A 19,817-nucleotide genomic window follows, 5' to 3' on the forward strand; every position below is an offset into this window, starting at 1 on the left:
ACAACCGTAATTATATCTTGGAAAATTTAGAATCTATTGTCGGATTTTGGATTAGCTAGCTTGCTTAGTTCTATTACTATACCAATCTTTCCATCTTATTTACATGAACTGTTTTTTTTTTGCCCCTTCACAAAAGAACAAAACATTAACAAATTAGCATGATGTTGTTTGTAAAACTCTTAATAATTCGATTTCACATGTATGACAACTGTTTGTCTTTAATCTATTCGTGTGTGAACAAAAACATATCAGAAATTGCCTTCCGAATTTGGAATATTATTTTTCTCCAGTCAGCAGACCAAAGAACACATGATATGATACAAACTAAAAAAATCAATGACGAACATAGTAAACAATACATTCTTCTATAGTTCTATCATTTTTTCGGGGGTAATTAAATTCTTCTATCATTTTCTTTAAACTTCGAATTCATGATTCAGGCCACCATTTATACACAGATGCAACGTTTCAATTCCCACGTAATCTACTGACATGGAAGAATGTACACGTGTACGGTAGAGATCAAACCACCTTACCTTCTCCGGATATGGAAAGCGAGGATCTAGGACAGCAGGACATATCAAAAGCCACACAAGACGACAGAAGAAAAATTCTCAAAAAGGAATTAGGTATGTCGCAGGTCCCACCTTAAAAGCAATATTTTATCGTATTACAACGTTGTGGTCTCCACTTATATAATTAGATCTCTGCCACACGTCTTCATCTTGGTGCTCAAACGATATGATTTGCGAACGCTTACGCTTCTACGCTTCTTGTACAAGGTCCGTGGACGTCTACACGTGGTTACCGGCTATTGAATATCACAACAATAATCTCTAAGGTACGAAATCTTTCAATTCAAGTTTACTTGATACATACTGGGCGGTGTATTATTTAATTGTATTTTTCAGATTTAGTTTGATATTACTATATTCATATTTTCCAGAGAGTATAACAAATTATTGGCGATTGAGTCATTTTATAATTATTATGGGGAGGCATTTTGTGCGGGACCATATATAGTATCGACATAAGTCATACGCGATAGAATTTTGAACGTGGCATGATCGTAGAGGGGGTTCATAGTTGACTATTTTTTTGCAGTTATGAGCTCGATGAATACGTATAAGTCAATTCTCATTTGAATTTGTTCACATTATGGTATGGAGATAGTAGGGCCTGGATATATATTTCAAGTTCCGACAAGAGAGAGGGTTCATAGTTCATACATTTCATCGCGGTTAATTAGGGTTTTGTTTCAAATTAATTGACATACATATATAGAGTAATCTGCGATTTTTGTAGCTTTAATTAGCGTGTTAATACGTACTTTTTTAATGTAAATTTGTATATATACCCACTAACTAAATATGATAATGTTTTGGCTCATCAATAAAATTAGGTAAAGTTTGTTTTCAGAGTTAGCTTTTATTTTGGTTGAGCTCGTAATCAAAAACCTTAGGTAAAGTAAGTATTGGAGATAGAGACTTGGTTTAGTGTGGTTTAGTTATTGAATTAACTTAACCGGAGATTGTATTGTATAGCTTAGTATACGGTCTAATTGATATGTGTATATATGCTCTTGTACATTTTAGTTTTTGAGAAAATGAGAAAGATATTTTCAAACCGTAACAAACTTTCTCATTGTCTTCTTCGTAATATGGTATCAGAGCCATCGAGCTCAATTCTCCATTGATTGCAATCTGATTCTTCGTTTTTTGAGCTCAATTCATCAAGCTACAATGGTGACCGTAGCTCGAGCCACACGAAAATCCACTCGATCGAAGTCAGGAACGAGTTCCGCTGTTCGAAAGTCGTCGCGATCCACCGGTGTTGTTGAATCTCCTCCGGATTCTCCTCCAGTTGCCAGATCTAGAGCTTCTGGAGCCCCGCGAGCCATCACACCACCGATATCTTTGGTTCCGACGCCATCTCCGTTCTCTATGCATAGTGCCGATCATCCAGGTTTGATTCTCGTTGCTATTCGCTTAGATGGAACGAATTATGATGATTGGGAAGCTGCTATGCGTATTGCTTTAGATTCAAAAAGGAAACTAGGATTCATAGATGGTAGTTTAACTCGTCCAAATGAATCGGATCAGAGTTTTCCCCTATGGTCTTGTTGCAATAGTATGGTGAAATCTTGGTTGTTGAATCCAGTATCACCAGAGATATATCGTAGCATTCTTAGACTGAAAGATGCTTCTGATATTTGGCGTGATCTATATAGTCATTTTCATATGAGTAATCTGCCAAGGACTTTCAATCTCACTCAAGAGATTCAAGATCTCCGTCAAGGATCTATGTCGTTAATGGCTTATTACACGAAATTGAAGACACTGTGGAGTAGTTTGGAGAGTACAGAAGAGGTTGATGAACCATGTGTATGTGGAAAAGCTGCTCGTTTGCAATTGAAGGCAGAGAGAGCTAAAATAGTCAAATTTCTTGCTGGATTGAATGAGTCTTATGCTATAATCAGGAGACAGATCATCATGAAGAAGGTGCTCCCATCCTTAGCTGAAGTTTATAATATTCTTGATCAAGATGATAGTCAGAAGGGATTCTCAAATGTGACTGTCACTCCTGCTGCGGCATTCCAAGTATCGGAGGTTGAATCTTATTCTGGTCCAGATTCAACTGTTTGCTATGTCCAGAATGGTCCAAATAAAGGACGACCTATTTGTTCTTTTTGTAATCGGGCTGGTCATATAGCAGAAAGATGCTACAAGAAGCACGGTTTTCCTCCAGGTTTTACTCCAAAGGGAAAAGTCTTTGATAAACCTACTAAGCCGCGTCCTGTAGCAGCTCAAGTGTCTTTGACCACTTCTCAGTCTACTACTGAATCTCCTACTATGGAAAATATGATTGGGAATTTGAGTAAGGATCAAATTCAGCAGTTTATAGCACTTTTTAGCTCACAATTGCAGACTCAAGCAACTCTTAACTCATCGAATCCTGAAGCTAGTTCATCCTCACCTAAGCCTGAGTATACTGGTATTTCTTTTTCACCATCTACCTACTGTTTTGTTGGTATCTTAAATGTCTCCAAGAACACTATCTCACCACAAACCTGGGTGATAGATTCTGGAGCAACTCATCATGTATCTCATGATAGGAGCCTTTTCTCGACTATTGATACTACTATTGTGAGTTGTGTGAACTTGCCAGCTAGTCCAACAGTTAAGATCAGTGGTGTTGGAACAGTTAGAATTAACAAACATATTTCTCTCAAGAATGTGTTGTTTATTCCTGAATTCAGATTGAATCTCATCAGTATCAGCTCTCTAACTACAGATCTTGGTTCCAGAGTTATATTTGATCCTTCTTCTTGTGAAATTCAGGATCATACCAGGGAGTTGACAATTGGGAAGGGTAGAAGAGTGGCTAATCTCTATGTGTTGGAAGTTGAAGATTCTCAAATATCAGTTAATGCTGTCGTAGATGTCAGTATGTGGCACAAGAGACTAGGGCATCCTTCATTCAGCAGATTGGATGTCATTTCTGAGTCTTTAGGCACTACTAGACATAAGAATAAAGGACTTGCTTATTGTCATGTTTGTCATCTTGCTAAACAGAGAAAGCTTTCTTATCCTTCTCCGAACAATATTTGTAATTCAAACTTTGAATTATTACATATGGATATTTGGGGACCCTTTTCAGTCGAGACAATTGAAGGATTTCGGTATTTTCTGACAATTGTAGATGACCATTCAAGAGCAACTTGGGTTTATTTGTTAAAGACAAAATCAGAGGTTCTTACAGTCTTCCCAGGGTTTGTGAATCTTGTTGAAAATCAGTATAATGTCAGAATAAAAGCAGTCAGATCAGATAATGCACCTGAGTTGAGTTTTACAAAGTTTTTTCAAGAAAAGGGCATTCAGTCGTTTCATTCTTGTCCAGAGACACCAGAGCAGAATTCTGTAGTTGAAAGGAAGCACCAACATATTTTGAATGTTGCTCGTGCACTCATGTTCCAGTCGAAGCTTCCTCTTAAGTTTTGGGGGGATTCAGTGTTGACAGCGGTGTTTCTCATAAACAGGACTCCATCTCAGCTTCTCTCAAATAAAACACCTTATGAAGTTCTCACTGGCAAGAGTCCTACATATGATCAGCTAAGGACATTTGGTTGTTTATGTTATGGTTCGACTTCACCAAAACAGAGAACAAAATTTCAGCCAAGGTCTAAAGCTTGCTTGTTTTTGGGATACCCTGCAGGTTATAAAGGTTACAAACTTCTGGATTTGGAGAGTAATAACATTTTCATATCGAGGAATGTTATTTTTCATGAAGAGGTATTTCCAATGGCTAAAGATCCAGAGTATAATGAGTCTTTGGAGTTCTTTACACCGATTGATCCTGTGTCTTCAGGTAATTCTTTTTATCCTCTTCCATCACAAATTTCTGATCTCTCACCACAAATTTCTTCTAAAAGAGCAAAGAAATCACCTGCTCATCTTCAAGACTATCATTGTTATTCTGTTGATTCTGATATTCAATATCCCATTTCTTCTTCTCTTTCATATTCCAAAATTTCACCTTCTCATCTCTTATACATCAATAATATCACAAATATTCCTATTCCTTCTAATTACTTTGAGGCACGGGAATCAAAAGAATGGTGTGAAGCAGTTGATAAAGAGATTGGTGCAATGGAATTGACAAACACTTGGGATGTTACTACACTACCTCCAGGAAAAAAGGTTGTAGGGTGTAAATGGGTTTTCACTTTGAAATTTTTGGCAGATGGAAGTCTGGAGAGATATAAAGCTAGGTTGGTGGCTAAAGGATATACTCAGAAGAAAGGGTTAGATTATACAGAAACCTTTTCTCCTGTTGCAAAAATGGCCACTATCAAGTTGTTACTCAAAGTGTCTGCATCAAAGAAATGGACTTTGACACAACTTGATGTATCAAATGCTTTTCTTAATGGTGAGTTAGAGGAGGAGATTTACATGAAGATACCAGAAGGATATGCAGAACGAAAAGGAATTACTTTACCAAAGAATGTTGTATGTAAGCTCAAAAGATCTATCTACGGTCTAAAACAAGCATCACGACAGTGGTATAAGAGATTTTCTGCATCCTTAATAGCGTTGGGTTTCCTGAAAGGTGCTGGAGATCACACATTGTTTGTAAAACCTTGTGGGAATGAGTTTGTTACAGTCTTGGTGTATGTAGATGATATTGTCATCGCAAGTACTTCTGACATTGAGGCAGCCAAGCTCACACAGGCACTGCAGAAACAGTTTAAACTCAGAGTTTTGGGTCAATTGAAATATTTTTTGGGACTTGAGATTGCTCGAAATTCAACAGGCATATCTATTTGCCAACGTAAATATGCTTTGGAGCTGTTGTCTTCTACAGGAATGCTAGGTTGCAAGCCTGTTTCTGTTCCGATGATTCCCAACCTGAAGTTGTATAAAGAGGGAGGTAAGCTACTTGCTGATAAGGAGCAGTATAGAAGAATTGTGGGGAAGTTGATGTATCTGACCATTACAAGGCCAGACATTACTTTTGCAGTGAATAAACTCTGCCAATACTCTTCTGCACCACGAACTTCTCATCTCGCTGCAGTCACTCAAGTTCTGCAGTACATAAAAGGAACTGTTGGTCAAGGCCTTTTCTATTCGGCGACTGATGATCTTACTCTTAAAGGGTTTGCAGATTCAGATTATGGAGGTTGTAAGGACAGTCGAAGATCGACAACAGGTTTCTCTATGTTCCTTGGTGATTCTTTGATTTCTTGGCGATCAAAGAAACAACCTACTGTGTCTCGTTCCTCGGCAGAAGCAGAATATCGGGCTCTAGCCTTAGCTTCTTGTGAGCTAGTGTGGTTAAGTATTTTGCTGCGTGATCTCCGAGTTTACTCTGTTTCAGTACCTATCTTATTCTCTGATAGTACTGCAGCAGTCTATATAGCTACAAATCCGGTGTTTCACGAAAGGACTAAACATATTGAGATCGATTGTCATACAGTTCGGGAACGCTTGGATAATGGTCTTCTGAAGCTGTTACATGTTAATACAGAGGACCAAGTAGCGGACATTCTCACTAAACCGTTGTTTCCTTGTCAATTTGAGCATCTGAAATCCAAGATGAGCCTTCAAAATATTTTTCAGTGCACATCTTGAGGGGGCCTATTGGAGATAGAGACTTGGTTTAGTGTGGTTTAGTTATTGAAATAACTTAACCGGAGATTGTATTGTATAGCTTAGTATACGGTCTAATTGATATGTGTATATATGCTCTTGTACATTTTAGTTTTTGAGAAAATGAGAAAGATATTTTCAAACCGTAACAAACTTTCTCATCGTCTTCTTCGTAATAGTAAGCGTGATCAAATATAAATCAAAATTGGATTCGCAAACAACAAATTCAAAGAACGAAACTTTCAAATCCATCAAAATAAGAATTAATTTGAAATCTACCAGAAAATGTAAAAGAGATGAACTCTATCAATTTTATCAGCTAGTAAACAGTAACAAGATTAAGATAAACAAACCAAGAAAAAAAAAGAAAAAACCTCTGAAGAGATAAAACAATAAAAATATTATATAGTATTATAGTATATAGTAATGAAAATTCAAATGATTAAACTCGTGCACCAACTCGACTACATGCAAATCTATTTTTCATAATGGGAAAAACTATATTGGGGGCCTAAATTTTGTAAAAATTAACAAGCGATGAGTATAGTGTTTTTACTACGTGATTCATATAAACAACATGATATCATATATAAACATCGTGTTACTTTTGTTCAAACACAGGCGAACCATCCTTTTTAGCAAAATATTATCTTCTTTGTAATTTGCAAAATATCTGCTTTGTACACCGGCAAAATATGTTGCAAAACATCTTTATATATGATATAATATGTACAATTTAGCACAATATCTTCGATGAAACTAATTTGATTTGCGCTAGCTGATCTTCCAAGAAATAACTAACAAGTTTGTGTAATTGTTGAGCTGAATTTCAAACTTCCAAAAATATAAAATTAATAACATATTTTATTTGCTCAAACTTGAAAATATATTGTTCTGGTCGGACTCAAAATCTGCATCCAACAATTACCAAACACATAAAATTGGGCCTGATTACACAAAATAGTCTATAAATATAGGCTCCTAAATTTGTAGGCCCAATAGTAATTAGTACATTGTAACTAATCCAAAAACAGAGTTTTAACTTTTAACATATGAAAGAAAACAGAGGATTTAGCATCACGCAAGCAATCCATTACTTTTGACAGAGAAATGTAAGTTAGGGACGGCAGAGAGATATCTGCCTGAAAATCCTAAGAATCTCTAGGATTTGTTCATAAGGAAGACTTTAGATCTTTGACCACGTCGGTTTCGTTAATAGCATTGTCATTGAGCCAACCATAGACACCAGGAACTGATCTCGATCAACGATCTTCAGACCCACAACTTCTTCGTATGCCTTTGTAAACAAAGTGCATATCACGATGTCTACGAAGCTCATTGTCTCGTTTGTCACCGTTGGTTCACCATCAGTGTCAGAAAAAAATCTCTTTAAACCCTTCTTTCTCTATGACTCTCAGATTCTCCTTCACCTCTGTGAGAGCTTTCTCTTGCTTTTCTCCTTCGCTTTTCACCACTTTTATCACCACATCGTAAAGCTGCAACAAGAAAAACAAGAAAAATTCAGTAAAAGTTCAATTTGATCAAAAGTTAGGGTTTATCAGATTTTTACTCGCGTGTAATTGGATGTAGTTAGCCCAAAACCGGACTTTAGATCTTCTGTAAGGATCTTGGGGCAAAAGATTTGGACCGCTGCTCCACGTTTCGTCGATGTATTCAGTGACATAAACAAGGATTCAGAGATGGGTTTACCGTTGTGGACGAGAACCGGAATCTTCTTGCGAACCGGGTTATACCGGAGAAGGGTTTGGCTTTTGTTTTGGTAAGAGGTATGGATTTCATTTAAGCTTGAGGGCTAACTCAATCCTTTTGCTGTAAGGACTCCTGAATGATTCATAGAGTATAACTTTGTTCTCAATTTCTTCGTCTTCTTTGGACTTGAGTATTGCTTGAATTATGTGAATTTTATACATTAGACCAAGTGGGAAAAAAACATTAAATAGCTTGGTCAAACAACCTTACTCATCAATCTCATACTTGCTTGGAGAAGAGTCTTCATAACGTGTATAATCATTTGGACTTTGTTACTCAAACTCGACAAATCGTCACAAAACCCCAATAAATTACTTCTGTGTCATTATCTACCGAGCTTTTTTTTTTTCTCAAGAGGAATATATTGTATTAAACATATCAAGGCATATATGTGCCAAAGAAAGCCCTTTCAAAATGCAAGACTACAAAAAAGGTTCAGGCAATGTTAATAAGCGACGGAATCAACTTCTTTTCTTCAACTTAAAACTCAAATCTCTGTAATTATTCCTACAAATCGAAGCTCAAAAGAGAGTAGGTCGAATAAAAAGCTTTAGAAAGCAAGATTGCTTTCACTGGTATCACCAACACCTCCCAATGAGAATTATTAAAAGGAAAACAGAAAAAGCAACGAAAACCGGATCAAACACCGGCACAAAACAGAAAACCAGCCAAGACTGCTGTAGAAGCCAGTCGATGCTGGAAAGGAGGCGGATAAACCGGACAGCGAGGGTAGAACACGGCAACGGAAAAGCCATGTTTACGGCGATACCAGACTTCATCCGAACATAAAAACCGACAAAACATGTCGTACGGCGAGGGTAGAACGGCTAGATGGAATCACGAGAACACGGCAACAGAAAGCCATGTTTACAGCGATACCGAACTTCATCCGGACATAAAAACCGACAAAACATGTCGGACGGTGATCAAAGATAAGAGCCTCTCTCTCTGAAAAATATTAGAGAGAGAAGAAAGAGAGAGGTTTGCACTGGTACAAAATATGTTCGTGAACTCTTTTTCTGACGATAAGTGATTATCTTATCTATCTACCGAGCTTAGTGGCACGTTATGCACTGGATTAAGTTTAAATGTATTTTGAATTTCGTATTTAATGAACACTTTTATTAGAACACAGGTGACAGGACTGAGAATTGTGAGATTGATGAAATCGAACGGTCAGGAAACTACCACCAGCTTTACTTATTCAGCTTGCAGATCAAGCCACGTGGCTAAATTACGCTTTGACTCCTCTCATAGTCACGGACACGTGTTCCCAAGCCCTACTCACTTCATATACTGAAGTCGTCCAAAAGCACAAACAGAGAAAGCTAAAAAAACTCAAAAGGCGGTGGTGTGAGAGTGTGATAAAGAGATAAGAAAAGAAAAAAAAAAACAATTCGACGGTAGCAAAGATGAGTTCCGGTATCGGAAGTTTAGTGAAAGTCATCTTTAAGAACTTCGATGTCATCGCTGGGTAATTTGACAAGTGATATACTAAGCCTGCTTATGAAGATTTCTCGTTTTATTTAAATTTATTAATTTGATCCTTCTTGTTGTGCTGCAGACCTGTGATTAGCTTGGTTTATCCTCTGTAAGTCCCTTTATTCGCCTGAGAATATACCAAATCTTAAGCCCTTCTTCTTGGTAACATTTTTGGGTTATTATACAGATACGCATCAGTGAGGGCAATAGAGTCGAGAACTCAAGGAGACGACAAGCAATGGTTGACGTATTGGGCACTCTATTCACTTATCAAACTCTTCGAGCTCACTTTCTACGGGCTCATCGAATGGTAAATTTAAAACACAGCCTGAAGCTTACTTGATGTGCAAGCTTCTACTTGTGCAAACAGAGTCGGGTTGTATATATGTTTGTTTGTTTCTAGTCCTTGTATAGCGGGTGATATATGATATATCGATGTCTTGGATTTACCGAAAATAATATTCCATGAAAGATGCTTTAAGTTGCTTCAGGTTTCGAGCTAACCAAAGTTTATGGTATGATCAGGATCCCACTATATCCTTACGTTAAGCTAGCCCTAACAAGTTGGTTGGTCTTACCGGGCTTGAGCGGCGCTGCTTATCTCTACGAGCACTATGTGCGTTCATTCCTTTTAAGCCCACATACTGTTAATGTCTGGTACGTGCCAGCCAAGAAGGATGACGGTGACTTAGGAGCAGCGGCTGGCAGATTTACTCCGCCAAATGATTCCGGTGCGCCTCAAGAGAAGATTGTGAGCTCGGTATGACCTCTTCAAAACCCCTGTTTGAGACCTGAATGTTTGATCACCGAGACTCAGTTTGTTGATATTGTTTCATTTTTCAGGTGGATACATCAGCAAAATACGTTGGTCACTCGGCCTTTGATGACACCTATAGCTACTAGTTCATGCTGGTTGTATCTTGAATATCGTGACTAGTGTATCATTTACTTTTCTTTTTTTTTCTCCTTTTTAGTTTCCGAGTCTTATGAAGTTGTTGTAACTGTTGAGAGGAGAATTTTATAATATCAAAATAAAAGTTTCTGCGTAGATAATTTATATATATATTCGTGTAGTAATAAGACCAGAGCAGATATATATTAGCGAAAACTAAAATAGCTCTGGACTAGTTAAATGTAACTCAATTAATTGACAACTATGGCAGTAAGTTGACGTGTTGGTATCGTAGCTAACGGGCACATAATAGATTTATATATTTTGAGTCAATATGCCGTACCAAGCTCCATATATTTATACTAATTAGTCCACTTCGAATAAATATAGTTTACAGAAGTGAGAGGACCTTTAAAAGAAGCAGAAATGGTAAGGCCAAAATGATATAGAGAGCTGTAAAGAGAAAAGAAGAATCAAACTAGTTGCAGTAGCTAAAGATTTATTCGTGTGTCTATCCACGTTACCATAGCTTATTAATTCATTACATGTGAAGCCCTGTCACGGAAATAAATACAATGTTTCTTTTTCATCCTCACAAAAAAAAAATGTATAAACATCAAATTCTTTTGTCATATTAAAACGGTTTTCTATTCTATTATTTGACAAAAGAAATTGATTTTTCTACCTTACACATATCGTATTAAAATTAGTCATTTAATTATATACAACACACAACTCCAAAAAAGAAAGTAGTGTTGTTATATGTTACCTTAAAAATGAATATATAATACCATGTTACTAGTAGTAGTAAGTTAAAAAGACAAACCCCACGTGAGAAGGCGTTACATATTAGTATTACAGTCCAAATCAGCCATTCGTTATAAATTGTGACATTTAGCTGTAACCGAAACGAACCAAGAAGAAGTTAATGCATCCTTTTCTTACATTAAAAATCGTTTCTTTCTTTATTTATTTTCTTTAAAAATATATTATTTCATAGCTTAAAACTCTTAAACCCATATGCTTAGTCTAAATGTCTAATAAAGTTTTTTTTTTTTTGCTTTTTCAACAAACAATCTAAAATAAGTTTAATTAAATTTAAAATTTTAAAATCACTTGTTTCCTCAATTCTCTATTGTTTTAAGACCTTTGCTTCTCCGTCGTTTTCTCTGCTTCAGTTTCTTTCTCTTCCAAAGAAGCAACAAAACCCAAAACAGATCGAATCAAATTTTTTTCTTAAAAAGAAATTTTTTTTTTTCTTAATTAAATTTTTGTGGGGGGTTTTCAATTTCACCTAACCTAATTGATTCTCTCTTTTTCCCTTTTAATCTCTCCATTGCGTTGCATCTGAGTTTCCCAATTGAAAGAAACAACAAAAAGAGAGGATTTTTAATTTTATTTATTTTTTGGTTCCTAGAGAGAGAAGGATTCAAGAAAATGACGACGAACATTGGGATGATGGATAGTGCTTACTTTGTTGGAAGGAATGAGATTCTGAGTTGGATCAATGACAGGCTTCATCTCAATCTCTCTCGTATCGAAGAGGTTTCTTTCTTTCTTCTTCTTCTTCTTCTTTTTTTGATTGGTTTGGATTTTTGTCTATCGTATCTGCATCTGTGTGATTTCTTCATTGTGTAGCATTGTCCATGAATTGATTCATAAAGGACGTTCCTTTTGGTCTAAAAGGTTCTTCTTTTGATAATGTCGGTGGCTTAAGACGATTTGATTTATGACAAGATATGTATTGTTGTTGTTGTTGATCTGGGGGTATATAGGATTTGATTGGTGTTTCTCAAGATTTTTGTCGGTGACCTCCTCTCACTCTGAATTCTTGAATTGAGATTCCTGATTCCATACAAACCAGTGAGCTATTGACAGTCTAAAAAAGAATTCTTTTTGTTTCAGTTTCTCGTATATATCTGAAAATGGTTCTGTTTGATCAATGCTTCAGCTATTGGAAGCAACACATTTGTCTAGTTGTTGATCGGTTTCTTTTTGTTTGTTTCAAGTTTTTGGCTTTTCAGAAGAGTATGTTGTATGAATCCACATTTGTCAGTTTTGTTATTGAAAAGGCTTCAATGATCATTAAGATGATTATGAAATGTGTTGGGGGCAGTTTCATTACTTTAGATATTGCTTTTAATCAGGACTTTTTTTTTTTAGTTTATAGTCTTTTAAACAAGCATTTAAACTGTTTGATTTTTGTCTTGCTTGTGAGACTGTTTGTTTATCTAAGTAGCTATGGTGTGGGTTTTCGATAGGCTGCATCCGGTGCTGTGCAATGTCAAATGTTGGATATGACCTTCCCAGGAGTTGTGCCAATGCACAAGGTGATTTTTTTCACTCGGCATCTCTTTTTTTGTTTCTTGCAATCGTTTTTTGTTTCTTTGCAGAGCGGTCTAAATCTCTCACTTTTAGGTTAATTTTGAAGCAAAGAACGAGTACGAGATGATTCAAAACTACAAGGTCATGCAAGAAGTCTTCACCAAATTGAAGATTACAAAGGTAATTTCTTACCTTTGCCTGTGTGTGCTATTTATTGGCTTCAAAATATGTATAACACTCACAATGTTGCTTGTCTTGATGGGAAATACATCAGCCATTGGAAGTCAACAGGCTTGTCAAAGGCCGACCACTAGACAACTTGGAGTTTCTACAATGGCTGAAGCGTTTTTGCGATTCTATAAACGGAGGCATTATGAATGAGTATGATGGACTTCTCTACCTTCCTTGTTGACTTCCTATAACTAAAAGTCTTTTTAACGGCACTCTAATGGCTTCATCGTTATAGGAATTATAATCCAGTTGAACGAAGATCAAGAGGTGGCAGAGAGAAAAGTGTAAAGGGATCTAGTAAGATCTCAAAGTCATTGCAAACAAACAATATGCATCATCATCCTCCTGTGACTACTTCCAACAAACCATCTGGTCAGCCATTTGATTTAAGCTTCTCTTATCCTATTGCTTACCTATCCAATTTACAAATTTCTCAATGTTGTTGAAAATTATAACACCTAGGTCCCAAGCAAGTAAAATCACATGCAATTGGAGGTGGGAGCAACTCATCAGCCGAAGTGCAAGCTCTGTCAAAGGAGGTAATCAGCTCCCTTTTAACTATTCGGTTTAATTATTTTCATGTTAATGAAAACGAACCTGTAATGAAACTTTCTTTGACAATGCCAGATAGAAGATCTCAAGGTCTCGGTCGATCTCTTGGAAAAAGAAAGAGACTTTTACTTCTCTAAGCTCCGGGACACAGAGATACTCTGTCAGACTCCTGAACTCGAGGATCTTCCGGTAAATGCAATATCAACACCTTTTTTTTTTTTTTTAATGTATTTGTTTCTCTTCGTTTGAACTCAAATCATTGAGAATCTGAACAATATATGTATTGTTGAAACCACACAATATGTGCAGATAGTGGTAGCAGTTAAGAAGATATTATATGCAACCGATGCAAATGAATCTGCACTAGAAGAAGCTCAAGAGTGCCTAAACCAGTCTCTGGGACTTGAGGCTGATGAAGAAGAAGGAAAGGAAGAGGAAGAAGAAGAAGAAGAAGAGGAAGAAGAAGAAGAAGCAGCAGCAACAGAGACCCAAACTTAAAAGTTGTTGATAAATAAAAGTAGAGAACAACGATGGTCCATTGCCTTGTCTTAGAAGATAGATCACTTGGAGTCGGAGAGAGTGTTTTGCACAATATTACCGTAACCGGTTTTTTTGTTTAAAAGTGAACCGAACCGAATTTGCTCCGTCCTAAATTTGAAAGATTTATCTGATGGGTTTTATTTGTATCAAAATGTTTTTACTAAATGTGTTCCGATATGTAAAATTAAAATTACATAATAGTTACAGTATATAGTTCTAAGTAAATTTAAGCTTCCAAGTGCATGATGCTTTCTCTCCTACCCATCAATGCATGTACGTCTTACTATCCCATGTTCCTCTGATTTCAACCTTCCTCAAATCATTCTTTTGCATATCATAATAGAGAAGTAATAAGGGGAAGACATCGGTTTGGGAGCTAAGATCACCTCCCCGATTTGAGTTGCACCTACCACCCTAAGACATCGGTTTGAGTTCGGTTGATTTGGTTTGGTTTGATTTGGTTCTGTTTAAATGCCCACCCCTAATTACTAGTCTTACTACACTATAGTCCTATTGTTGTTAGTTGATTAACTTTATTTTTTTGCTTATACACTCAAAGGTACCTTTTATAAATTACAACCGGGTACAAATACTACAGTGTTTATGTTTGTTAACAATTGTATGTACCAACTGGGAGTTCAATTCTCTAAAACCTCATAATACCTAAAGAAAAAAAAACATGCTAAAAATCACTAAAATTTATGAAATACTCTATCTGATTCAAAACATAGGATGTTTTAATTAGCGAAAAATACGTAGATTAAGAACTAAGACGTTATTTTTTAAAAGGTCAACCAATCACAAAAAAATAGCATAATATAAATATAAATAATCATAAAATTAAATGAATATATAATTTGCTTTGAAACTTGAAAACATATTATAATATGTAAAATAAAATAAAATAAAATTCTAGAACATCTTGTATTATGAAATAAATGGGAGTATAAAATAAATAAATTGTTTCATTGTATCATTAATATATTAAAAAAACAGATATCTGGCTTGACAATTTTATAATAAATAGTTTCACTGTATTATTATAAGGCAAAAACAATTAAATGTTGATAAATCATTTGGACCCGGGAAGAAAAAAAAAAGTAATGGCATTCAAATTTCCAAGTGCATGATGCTTTCATAATTATCCAGCTTGGCATAAATGTACGACTTACGAAACCAGCAGAAGTCCCGTATTCCTCCGATTTGAACCTTTCTGAGATGATTCTTTTGCACATTATAAAAGAGAACGTAATAAGGGGAGCACCACGGTTTGGGTGACATGATAAGCTCGCCCTTTGAAGTTGCACCTTCTACATAAATGTAATCAATGTCATCAACAAAATGCATCTGACAAGGCTGTAAACCCCGAGGTTTCCTCGACCATTTACCAGCAGCATCTTCCAAGATCCATAAATCCAACAAACCCTTTTCTTTAAAATCGGCAGTATTCGAAATAGCTGGTTTTCCACCATACTCTATAAAATTCAATGACCCACCAAAGTTATGCAACACATCAGGTACTTGGATCATATTGAACTCTTCAGACCTAACGTCAAAACTGAAAACGATATGGTCATATATATCAGTAGAAGCCATATAATATATAACTCCGTTGATGCAAGGTCCGAATATTGTAGGTTTATGATGTCGATCAAACTGAATTCTTTTCCAGAAACCTCTCGCTTCTAGTACGAAAACCCAATGCTCCGAAGTTAAACTCTCAGAATCGTCTGAGTATATCACAACCGTGCAGACTACTTTGTATTGATCAAGGACGGGATCGTATCCCAAAACGTATCTGATATCCTTAGTTAAACCTTCTTCAGCAAACATAAACATGTTATCATATTTGACGGCCGGTAAGGTTACGCTTTGTCTGGTGGTGGGATTATAGATGCACGCTTTTGCGCAAACGGTGTATAAAATCAAGCCGCGAAGAGCCACCATCTCGGTTCCCCCCACCCCTATCATTGTCAAGTCTTGGTCGAAAGACTCAGCACTACCACTACTACTAGACGATGATAAGAATGATAGCAGGACAGACTCACCATCGTCCTGGTCCACGAAACCTATGTATAGATGAGGTGGTCGCGGTGGGGTTGCCACCGTAAGATAACGATTGTTAAAATATCGAGAACGGATAAGAGAAGACCATTGCTTTGAGACGCACTTGAACCTCATCAGTGATTTAGCAGGCAATCTAGTCAGAACCTCGACTAAAAGATCCAAGGGAATCTCCGGTGCGACCCAATTGACTCCGCTTCTTCTTCTTTTTCTTCCTCTTCTCAATATCATCATCACCTTCGAAGACCTCATCGAAAGGATGAAAACAAACGCGTAGTTACTATTGTAATTTATATGTCTAACTCATAGCGCTCACAAACTTATATATCAAACCTAACCTACTCCTTGATCATTGAGGAACAGGAAACTTCTATATATTTACATTTTTTTAAGGAAAACAATAAGAAGGACTTCTCTTTTTTCTTTTTTTTTGGGTGTAAATTATCATTAATGGTTTTTATATCCAAATAGACAATAAAATTATTTTTAATAACTAGATTTCAAATATTTTATTAAGATTTCAAATTATGATTCTCCTATCTCTTTTTTTTTTTGTTTACAAACTGTTTGGAACTTTTATGTAATAATTATGATTAATAAATATGCTGATTTTTTTTGCATATGATGTGATTTGAATTTTTTAAAACGAAGATATATTACTCATTCTATGGAAAAAATATTTGTCTTAATTTACACATTGACGGGTTGGTAAAACTAAATTTATATTGTTAATAAATTAATAAATTTTATTTGCTCACAATTATAATATTAAAATTACTACTTTATATTTCACAAAATATTGATGCAAATAAAACAAACAAACAATATAAAATTGTAATATACATCAAAAATAAAATACTATAATATTCTAAAATAATTAGTATTCAAATAAACATATATAGATTGACGAAACAATAAAAATAAATATTATCTCAAACAAAATAGTTTTTAAAAAGAAATATAATAATAATTTTAATTATTATATTATACATTTTTAAAAAATGTTGATCCATGTTTAAAGCACGGGATATCTCCTAGTTACACACACTCCTATATATTGTTATTAGTCAAAACTTTTGTGTTTTGCTTATACACTCATAAATTACATTCAGGTACAAATACTACTATGTTTAGGCCTTGAATGGTTACAAGATTTAAAGTAGATTTTGGTTTTAGTTTTTCTAAAAATCTAATTTTTTGACATTCAAGATTTTATAAAATTGGTTTACACTAAAAAAATACTGTTATTCATTCATTTTTCAATTATTGTTATTCTTTTAAAAATGTTTTAAACTTTTTAGCAAAAACCAAAAATCAAAAATTTTAAAAACAAAAAACTAAAATCTAAAAACCAATTTAAAAAACTTATTCCATTCATGGCCTTAATTTTAGCAGTTGCATGCAATCAACTGGACGTTCATGAATTTTTTTTAAACCGCATGATAATCCTAAAAGAAAAAAAAAAACCATTATAAAAATAATTAAAATTTATAAAATAAAAGATAAATAGTTTCATTGTATTCTGAAAATGTAAAGAAAAAAATTTGTTGATAAATCATTTAGACCAAGTAATGGCATTCAAATTTCCAAGTGCATGATGCTTTCATAATTATCCATCACGACATAACTGTACGAGTTACGAAACCAGCAGCAGTCCCGTATTCCTCCGATTTTAACCTTTCTGAGATGATTCTTTTGCACATCATAATAGAGAAGGTAATAAGGGGAACACCACGGTATGGGTGACATGATAACCTCGCCCTTTGAAGTTGCACCTTCTACATCAATTTCGTCAACGTCATCAACTAAATGCATCTGACAAGGCTGCAGCAAACCCGGAGATTTACTCGACCAATTTCCAGCATCTTCCAAGATCCATAAATCAGAAAAACCCTTTTCTTTAAAATCGGCAATATTAGAAAGAGCTGGTTTTCCACCATAATCTATAAAATACAATGACCCACCACCTTTATGCAACACATCAGGTATTTGGATCATATTGAACTCTTCAGACCTAACGTCAAAACTGAAAACGATATGGTTAGATATATCAGTAGAAGCCAGATAATATATAACTCCGTTGATGCACGGTCCGGATATTGTAGGTTTATGATGTTGTAGATCAAACTGAATTCTTTTCCAGAAACCTCCCGCTTCTAGTACGAAGACCCAATGCTCCGAAGTTAAGCTCTTAAAATCGTCTGAGAAAAGCACAACCGTGCAGACTACTTTGTATTGATCAAGGACAGGATCGTGTCCCAAAGAGTAGTTAATTTCCTTAGTTTAAATCTTCTTCAGCAAACATAAACATGTTATGATATTTGACGGCCGGTAAGGTTACGCTTTGTCTGGTGGTGGGATTATAGATGCACGCTTTTGCGCAAACGTTGTATAAAATCAAGCCGCGAAGAGCCACCATGTAGTGTCCTCCCACCCCTAGCATTGTCAAATCTAGGTCGAAAGACTCATCACTACTAGACGATGATGAGAATGAGAATGATAGCAGTACAGACTCATCATCATCCTCTTCCATGAAACTTATGTATAGACGAGGTCGTCGCGGTTGGGATGCCACCGTAACATAACGATTGCTAAAATATCGAGAACGGATAAGAGAAGACCATTGCTTAGAGACGCACTTGAACCTCATCAGCGATTTAGCTGGCAATCTAGTCAGAATCTCGATCAAAAGATCCAAAGGAACCCTCGGCGCGACCAAATCGTCTCCACGTGATCGTATTCTTCTTCTTCGTCCTCGTCTCATCGCCTTTAACGACCTCTTCTTCCATTGAGAATACAGAGTCAGAGCTGTAGATATAGCCATAACTCTTATTACAATGTCTAATGATTTACAAGCGCCCACAAACTTTTATATAATTTATAAAACCTTATTCTTTAATTTAATCAATCATATAAGAGCAGGGAATTTAAAGAGCTAGGCGACTTATGTATATCTAAAACCCTATAACTTAGAGAGGCGGTTGGGTCGTTCAGTGATAACTAAAATACAGTATTTGTTTGTGAGCTTTTTCCTCAAGACCGGCCCTTCTAATGTTTTTATTTTTGTTTCTATTTGCTTTAACGGGCCAAATCCCTTCTAATATATGATTTAATTATGGACATATGGGATTTCTAAATTAAATAAACACTGACCTAATAATTCGATTAAAGAAAATAAAATACTAAATTGTTACGTATAAAATACGTGTGCCGGCCGTGGCCTCTGTAAGCAGACACACACTCTCAATTTCGAGAAGCAAACGGATATATTCTAATTAAGGGTGTGACAACTGACAAGTATAGAAGTAGAGGACAATGATGGTCTAGTGCCTTGTCTTATAAGATATAGATCACTTTGGAGTTTGGAGAGGGTGATCACAGTATTTTTACTATTATGTAATATAATTAACTGGGCCTATATCGTTAATGAAATGAAAAGTATGACCCAATATCAAATTATCAATGGTTTATTTATGGGCTTCTGAATCTGATACATCATATATATATATATCTAGGGTTACATATCTAGGTGTAAACATGTTAATAATAACTTAGATATTGATTGCGATGATGCAAGTCCCGTTGCACAGATATTGATTAGGTGAGTAAACAACTAATCTAATTTAATCCCTCCCACAATATTAATTTGTAGATCACATTCACATTGTTTATCGATTAATTTAGTTATGAACATACGAAATCATAAGTTTCTAACTATATTAAATTATTGACCTATAAAATATCATTTAAGAAATTGATAATGGTTACGTATAAAACGTGTTACGTGTGTCGGTGTTGGTCTCTCGAATAAA

General features: G+C 35.5%; 3 protein-coding genes and 2 pseudogenes across 3 annotated transcripts; 2 read left to right on the plus strand and 3 right to left on the minus strand.

Moving 5' to 3' along the window:
• Nucleotides 7,029-9,015, minus strand: LOC104740126 (annotated as a pseudogene).
• Nucleotides 9,231-10,462, plus strand: LOC104740134 (HVA22-like protein b). The gene is made up of 5 exons (XM_010460668.2): nt 9,231-9,393; nt 9,484-9,510; nt 9,589-9,711; nt 9,927-10,161; nt 10,245-10,462. The coding sequence occupies exons 1-5, from the start codon at nt 9,332-9,334 to the stop codon at nt 10,302-10,304; spliced, it is 507 nt and encodes a 168-aa protein (XP_010458970.1). The 5' UTR covers nt 9,231-9,331; the 3' UTR covers nt 10,305-10,462.
• On the plus strand, nt 11,416-14,150 carry LOC104740144 (microtubule-associated protein RP/EB family member 1B-like). Its single transcript, XM_010460677.2, has 8 exons — nt 11,416-11,838; nt 12,555-12,623; nt 12,712-12,798; nt 12,893-12,999; nt 13,085-13,221; nt 13,312-13,388; nt 13,477-13,590; nt 13,711-14,150. Exons 1-8 carry the CDS (start codon nt 11,731-11,733, stop codon nt 13,897-13,899), a joined length of 888 nt encoding a protein of 295 aa, XP_010458979.1. The 5' UTR covers nt 11,416-11,730; the 3' UTR covers nt 13,900-14,150.
• On the minus strand, nt 14,256-16,257 carry LOC104757011 (putative F-box protein At5g62660). The gene is made up of 2 exons (XM_010479704.1): nt 15,249-16,257; nt 14,256-14,347 (listed from the first exon to the last, which is right to left on the minus strand). Exons 1-2 carry the CDS (start codon nt 16,255-16,257, stop codon nt 14,256-14,258), a joined length of 1,101 nt encoding a protein of 366 aa, XP_010478006.1.
• LOC104757021 lies at nt 17,584-18,829 on the minus strand (annotated as a pseudogene).

This window comes from Camelina sativa, chromosome 2 (assembly GCF_000633955.1).
Source record: "Camelina sativa cultivar DH55 chromosome 2, Cs, whole genome shotgun sequence".
Classification (NCBI taxonomy): domain Eukaryota; kingdom Viridiplantae; phylum Streptophyta; class Magnoliopsida; order Brassicales; family Brassicaceae; genus Camelina; species Camelina sativa.

Excerpts from the sequence above, each read along its gene's own strand:
- LOC104740134 (XM_010460668.2), top strand. The coding sequence starts at position 9,332 with ATGAGTTCCGGTATCGGAAGTTTAGTGAAAGTCATCTTTAAGAACTTC. Across the intron at positions 9,394-9,483 it reads AACTTCGATGTCATCGCTGG|ACCTGTGATTAGCTTGGTTT; the intron begins GTAATTTGACAA and ends GTTGTGCTGCAG. Across the intron at positions 10,162-10,244 it reads AAGAGAAGATTGTGAGCTCG|GTGGATACATCAGCAAAATA; the intron begins GTATGACCTCTT and ends TTCATTTTTCAG.
- LOC104740144 (XM_010460677.2), top strand. The coding sequence starts at position 11,731 with ATGACGACGAACATTGGGATGATGGATAGTGCTTACTTTGTTGGAAGG. Across the intron at positions 12,624-12,711 it reads GAGTTGTGCCAATGCACAAG|GTTAATTTTGAAGCAAAGAA; the intron begins GTGATTTTTTTC and ends TCTCACTTTTAG. Across the intron at positions 13,000-13,084 it reads AACGGAGGCATTATGAATGA|GAATTATAATCCAGTTGAAC; the intron begins GTATGATGGACT and ends TCATCGTTATAG.
- LOC104757011 (XM_010479704.1), bottom strand. The coding sequence starts at position 16,257 with ATGAGGTCTTCGAAGGTGATGATGATATTGAGAAGAGGAAGAAAAAGA. Across the intron at positions 14,348-15,248 it reads TGATTACATTTATGTAGAAG|GTGCAACTCAAATCGGGGAG; the intron begins GTGCAACTTCAA and ends TTAGGGTGGTAG.